This window comes from Biomphalaria glabrata, chromosome 6 (genome assembly GCF_947242115.1).
Source record: "Biomphalaria glabrata chromosome 6, xgBioGlab47.1, whole genome shotgun sequence".
NCBI lineage: Eukaryota > Metazoa > Mollusca > Gastropoda > Planorbidae > Biomphalaria > Biomphalaria glabrata.
Window position 1 is genome coordinate 15,037,904 of NC_074716.1, and position 7,358 is coordinate 15,045,261.

The window sequence follows — 7,358 nt, forward strand, 5'->3', positions numbered from 1 at the left end:
AAATCATGTCATAGACTTCTTGTGCAATCATGTCAGAGATTTGTGGTGCAATCACATAGACTTCTGATCTTATACTCGCATATAATCTCAGATAGCTTAAGAAAGGCACATATGTTTTAGTCTTTCAACTCCTGCTAGGCAGGATCCTACTTCTGGTGAAAAGAAAAATAATAATGTTAAACATCCCCCAAAGTGTAATTTGTTGTTTCCGCCCATGTTACGATGTTACAGCACTGATTTGAGTCATCGAGATTATGAATACATGCACTTGTTTAGATCTTCTGAGACACTATAGTAAAAAAAAACACTTGATGCCTTTTACAAATGTATAAAGATCTAGATGTGATGATATCGCTTGATAAGTTTATGGTATAGCGTTACCTGGATCTGTACCTAGACCAGTCTTCAGAGAACCCCACCTAACACCTGATTTACCTGTACGCTAAAAGGGGTAGGGTAAGTGGATGGTAGATCTCTAACCACTTCTACCGTTTATCTAGCTCAACTCTGTCCCTCCAGGGGGTTGAGAAAAAAATAATATAGATTATATATAGTTCAAACTGATTCTCAAAGTCAAGGGTCAGATGCAGACTCCATCTAGCAGCAAAAGCGACGGCGAGGGTCTTTGAAGAGTGAGGAACCAAGGAGTCGCTGCCGTGTCCGCGGAATGAAATGAGCAGTAATTAATGGCTTTGAAGTCTCGCCCCAGGCCCACGTGACTCTTGCTTATCGTCAAACGGAGTGAACCGGTGCACGCTAGTTCCACAGACTTCCGCTTGTAGCTAGCTACCTTTGGTGTATTTACTACAGGACTCGACACGACTGAAACGTTTTTTTTTTTAAATTGTTGAATAAGTTTTTCTTTCGTTCTCTGTTTCTTTCCATTGTTTTTTAACGAGATTGATTAATATTCGCCCTTCCGTTGACATTATTCTAAAAGGCAATGTAATTCTTTGAAGAAATTATAAGAATTATGCAAATCAGCAAAACTTAAAGAACTATTGTTTTTTTTTTAAAAGTCATGTTATACTTCTCATTCTCAGAACAAGTTGATACTTTGCTCAATCATTCAGGTCTGTTGGTGATAAGAACAAGTTGATACTTTGCTCAATCATTCAGGCCTGTTGGTGATACAAGTTGATACTTTGCTCAATCAATTAGGCCTGTTGGTGATAAGAACAAGTTGATACTTTGCTCAATCATTCAGGCCTGTTGGTGATAAGAACAAGTTGATACTTTGCTCAATCATTCAGGTCTGTTGGTGATAAGAACAAGTTGATACTTTGCTCAATCATTCAGGTCTGTTGGTGATAAGAACAAGTTGAAACTTTGCTCAATCATTCAGGCCTGTTGGTGATACAAGTTGATACTTTGCTCAATCAATTAGGCCTGTTGGTGATAAGAACAAGTTGATACTTTGCTCAATCATTCAGGCCTGTTGGTGATAAGAACAAGTTGATACTTTGCTCAATCATTCAGGCCTGTTGTTGATAAGAACACATTGATACTTTGCTCAATCATTCAGGCCTGTTGGTGATAAGAACACATCAATCAATACAATTATATTTGAATTTTTGTGAAATATAGAAATGTATTAAGATAAGGGGAGTTAAGCCGTGTGCAGAGTAGTTCGCTAAAAATGTTAAACTATAGATCTATTTTAAACTATTAAACCTTCTATTTTATAAGTACCTGTATAGCTCAGTGACCTTCTATCCTGGAGTCTCGAGACCTCCTATTCAGACTCGATCAGCTTTTAAAATAGAAGACGGAAACCTTCTCTCAGATACCCCATCTCCCCCCCCCGTACGACAAATTCCTTCTAGATCCATGAACTTCTACGCACTAAGCTACACAGTTAGTTAGTCCATCGTTAGTCACCACAGCCTTATCTACACAGTTAGTTAGTCCATGGTTAGTCACCACAGCCTTATCTACACAGTTAGTCCATGGTTAGTCACCACAGCCTTATCTACACAGTTAGTCCATGGTTAGTCACCACAGCCTTATCTACACAGTTAGTCCATGGTTAGTCACCACAGCCTTATCTACACAGTTAGTTAGTCCATGGTTAGTCACCACAGCCTTATCTACACAGTTAGTTAGTCCATGGTTAGTCACCACAGCCTTATCTACACAGTTAGTTAGTCCATGGTTAGTCACCACAGCTTTATCTACACAGTTAATTAGTCCATCGTTAGTCACCACAGCCTTATCTACACAGTTAGTTAGTCCATGGTTAGTCACCACAGCCTTATCTACACAGTTAGTTAGTCCATGGTTAGTCACCACAGCCTTATCTACACAGTTAGTTAGTCCATGGTTAGTCACCACAGCCTTATCTACACAGTTAGTCCATGGTTAGTCACCACAGCCTTATCTACACAGTTAGTTAGTCCATGGTTAGTCACCACAGCCTTATCTACACAGTTAGTTAGTCCATGGTTAGTCACCACAGCCTTATCTACACAGTTAGTTAGTGCATGGTTAGTCACCACAGCCTTATCTACACAGTTAGTTAGTCCATGGTTAGTCACCACAGCCTTATCTACACAGTTAGTTAGTCCATGGTTAGTCACCACAGCCTTATCTACACAGTTAGTTAGTCCATGGTTAGTCACCACAGCCTTATCTACACAGTTAGTTAGTCCATGGTTAGTCACCACAGCCTTATCTACACAGTTAGTTAGTCCATGATTAGTCACCACAGCCTTATCTACACAGTTAGTTAGTCCATGGTTAGTCACCACAGCCTTATCTACACAGTTAGTTAGTCCATGGTTAGTCACCACAGCCTTATCTACACAGTTAGTTAGTCCATGGTTAGTCACCACAGCCTTATCTACACAGTTAGTTAGTCCATGGTTAGTCACCACAGCCTTATCTACACAGTTAGTTAGTGCATGGTTAGTCACCACAGCCTTATCTACACAGTTAGTTAGTCCATGGTTAGTCACCACAGCCTTATCTACACAGTTAGTTAGTCCATGGTTAGTCACCACAGCCTTATCTACACAGTTAGTTAGTCCATGATTAGTCACCACAGCCTTATCTACACAGTTAGTTAGTCCATGATTAGTCACCACAGCTTTATCTACACAGTTAGTTAGTCCATGGTTAGTCACCACAGCCTTATCTACACAGTTAGTTAGTCCATGGTTAGTCACCACAGCCTTATCTACACAGTTAGTTAGTCCATGGTTAGTCACCACAGCCTTATCTACACAGTTAGTCCATGGTTAGTCACCACAGCCTTATCTACACAGTTAGTTAGTCCATGGTTAGTCACCACAGCCTTATCTACACAGTTAGTTAGTCCATGGATAGTCACCACAGCCTTATCTACACAGTTAGTTAGTCCATGGTTAGTCACCACAGCCTTATCTACACAGTTAGTTAGTCCATGGTTAGTCACCACAGCCTTATCTACACAGTTAGTTAGTCCATGATTAGTCACCACAGCCTTATCTACACAGTTAGTTAGTCCATGGTTAGTCACCACAGCCTTATCTACACAGTTAGTTAGTCCATGGTTAGTCACCACAGCCTTATCTACACAGTTAGTTAGTCCATGGTTAGTCACCACAGCCTTATCTACACAGTTAGTTAGTGCATGGTTAGTCACCACAGCCTTATCTACACAGTTAGTTAGTCCATGGTTAGTCACCACAGCCTTATCTACACAGTTAGTTAGTCCATGGTTAGTCACCACAGCCTTATCTACACAGTTAGTTAGTCCATGGTTAGTCACCACAGCCTTATCTACACAGTTAGTTAGTCCATGGTTAGTCACCACAGCCTTATCTACACAGTTAGTTAGTCCATGGTTAGTCACCACAGCCTTATCTACACAGTTAGTTAGTGCATGGTTAGTCACCACAGCCTTATCTACACAGTTATTTAGTCCATGATTAGTCACCACAGCCTTATCTACACAGTTAGTTAGTCCATGGTTAGTCACCACAGCCTTATCTACACAGTTAGTTAGTCCATGGTTAGTCACCACAGCCTTATCTACACAGTTAGTTAGTCCATGGTTAGTCACCACAGCCTTATCTACACAGTTAGTTAGTGCATGGTTAGTCACCACAGCCTTATCTACACAGTTAGTTAGTCCATGGTTAGTCACCACAGCCTTATCTACACAGTTAGTTAGTCCATGGTTAGTCACCACAGCCTTATCTACACAGTTAGTTAGTCCATGGTTAGTCACCACAGCCTTATCTACACAGTTAGTTAGTCCATGATTAGTCACCACAGCCTTATCGACACAGTTAGTTAGTCCATGGTTAGTCACCACAGCTTTATCTACACAGTTAGTTAGTCCATGGTTAGTCACCACAGCCTTATCTACACAGTTAGTTAGTCCATGGTTAGTCACCACAGCTTTATCTACACAGTTAGTTAGTCCATCGTTAGTCACCACAGCCTTATCTACACAGTTAGTTAGTCCATGGTTAGTCACCACAGCCTTATCTACACAGTTAGTTAGTCCATGGTTAGTCACCACAGCCTTATCTACACAGTTAGTTAGTCCATGGTTAGTCACCACAGCCTTATCTACACAGTTAGTCCATGGTTAGTCACCACAGCCTTATCTACACAGTTAGTTAGTCCATGGTTAGTCACCACAGCCTTATCTACACAGTTAGTTAGTCCATGGTTAGTCACCACAGCCTTATCTACACAGTTAGTTAGTGCATGGTTAGTCACCACAGCCTTATCTACACAGTTAGTCCATGGTTAGTCACCACAGCCTTATCTACACAGTTAGTTAGTCCATGGTTAGTCACCACAGCCTTATCTACACAGTTAGTTAGTCCATGGTTAGTCACCACAGCCTTATCTACACAGTTAGTTAGTCCATGGTTAGTCACCACAGCCTTATCTACACAGTTAGTTAGTCCATGATTAGTCACCACAGCCTTATCTACACAGTTAGTTAGTCCATGGTTAGTCACCACAGCCTTATCTACACAGTTAGTTAGTCCATGGTTAGTCACCACAGCCTTATCTACACAGTTAGTTAGTCCATGGTTAGTCACCACAGCCTTATCTACACAGTTAGTTAGTCCATGGTTAGTCACCACAGCCTTATCTACACAGTTAGTTAGTCCATGGTTAGTCACCACAGCCTTATCTACACAGTTAGTTAGTCCATGGTTAGTCACCACAGCCTTATCTACACAGTTAGTTAGTCCATGGTTAGTCACCACAGCCTTATCTACACAGTTAGTTAGTGCATGGTTAGTCACCACAGCCTTATCTACACAGTTAGTTAGTCCATGATTAGTCACCACAGCCTTATCTACACAGTTAGTTAGTCCATGGTTAGTCACCACAGCCTTATCTACACAGTTAGTTAGTCCATGGTTAGTCACCACAGCCTTATCTACACAGTTAGTTAGTCCATGGTTAGTCACCACAGCCTTATCTACACAGTTAGTTAGTGCATGGTTAGTCACCACAGCCTTATCTACACAGTTAGTTAGTCCATGGTTAGTCACCACAGCCTTATCTACACAGTTAGTTAGTCCATGGTTAGTCACCACAGCCTTATCTACACAGTTAGTTAGTCCATGGTTAGTCACCACAGCCTTATCTACACAGTTAGTTAGTCCATGGTTAGTCACCACAGCCTTATCTACACAGTTAGTTAGTCCATGGTTAGTCACCACAGCCTTATCTACACAGTTAGTTAGTCCATGGTTAGTCACCACAGCCTTATCTACACAGTTAGTTAGTGCATGGTTAGTCACCACAGCCTTATCTACACAGTTAGTTAGTCCATGGTTAGTCACCACAGCCTTATCTACACAGTTAGTTAGTCCATGGTTAGTCACCACAGCCTTATCTACACAGTTAGTTAGTCCATGGTTAGTCACCACAGCCTTATCAATCTCACACGAGTGTTGTACAAAACTTCAAGTTTTTCTTTCATGCTTTACAAGTGCACAATGTGACTATTACCAGCGGCACAGACAACATCAAGCCGATAGGAAACCTCCTCCCAAACACGCTTTAGGATGTCCACGTTCACAGCTGTTGTTCTATATTTCATGTCATTGTTATTTACTGGCAACAGTTGAATAAAAACTTTCTCTTTAACATACCCCCACACAGTGGCGTAGCTAGAGATTTGGGGCCCGGGGGGGGGCTTGAGCTATTTAGGCGCCCCAACATTTTGACATTTGACATCATGACATGAGATAATGGCGTAATATTTAATGTAAAAACAATTTTCGGACACTCATTTGGGGCCCCTCTCAAGTGGGGGCCCGGGGGATTTTCAAATTTGGACCTCCTTCTCCACCCTAGCTACGCCACTGTCCCCACAGGAAAAAGTTGCACACATTGAGATCGGGGGACCTGTAATGCCAAGATCATATAGCAAGAACACAAAACGGCTTCTGCTGAGGAGTCGCCATTATGAGGGTAAATAAACATATGATTTACCCATAAAACAAATTGAAATTGACACCCAGTTAAACAAGGATGACTCCTGTATCAAATGACCACCAATTAAGTTCATTTCAATGCTTTTGAAATAAATAAATTCGTGTTGATTTTTTAGTATTCTTTTTTCAATCACCCTGTATTTTTACAATACAATAGTCTTAAAAAATAAAAATGTCCCTCGCAGATCCAGTATAGTACATTGGATAGTAAAGTGGCTGTGTGGCCTTCTCCCTGATTTGTATTCAACTTCCATTATTTTATTCGATGCCACTGACTAGGACAGGATTTAGATTTGATAAGGCCTTAAGCTAAGATATGGGCCCCTAACAATCAACATAACGCAATTTTTCCTTAGCTCTCGCTCAAAATGACTGAAAATAGCCCTGGAACAATTTTTGCGGAGGTGTGGGGGGGGGCCTAAGCTATAGCTTATGTTGCTTATAGCTATAGGTAATTTCAACACTACGACTAACTATGTAACTACCAATGCCAGTTGACGCCCAGGCAAATTCATTGGAAATTGTTGTTGATCTGGCTAAAATAATCTACTGTAAGCATCTCTTGATTTTTTAATCTTTATTATTTTATGAACCTCTATGCAAACTCCTAGCCACCTGCTTCAAAACTGACGCCCTTTTGGTATCTTTATGGTCTTACCTCAGGTACACATGCCCACATGATGATAATCATTCATATATATAAATATATGTATATATATATATATATATATATATATATATATATATATATATATATATATATATATATATATATATATTGTTACGAATCTCACTATCCAGGCTCTCTGCAAACTGCACCTTACACCACCAACTTAAAGAACTTGACAACTCAGGGGCTCCAAAGTAACGTAACACTTTAATAGTTGAATAAATAACAGC

At 40.5% G+C, this 7,358-nt stretch overlaps 1 protein-coding gene across 1 annotated transcript; it reads right to left on the minus strand.

Annotated features, from left to right (window-relative positions):
- Nucleotides 1-2,342: 2,342 nt before the first annotated feature.
- LOC129926687 (uncharacterized) lies at nucleotides 2,343-7,137 on the minus strand. Its single transcript, XM_056032227.1, has 4 exons — nucleotides 7,117-7,137; nucleotides 4,752-5,900; nucleotides 3,265-4,555; nucleotides 2,343-3,178 (listed from the first exon to the last, which is right to left on the minus strand). Exons 1-4 carry the CDS (start codon nucleotides 7,135-7,137, stop codon nucleotides 2,343-2,345), a joined length of 3,297 nt encoding a protein of 1,098 aa, XP_055888202.1.
- Between the last annotated feature and the right edge of the window lie 221 nt (nucleotides 7,138-7,358).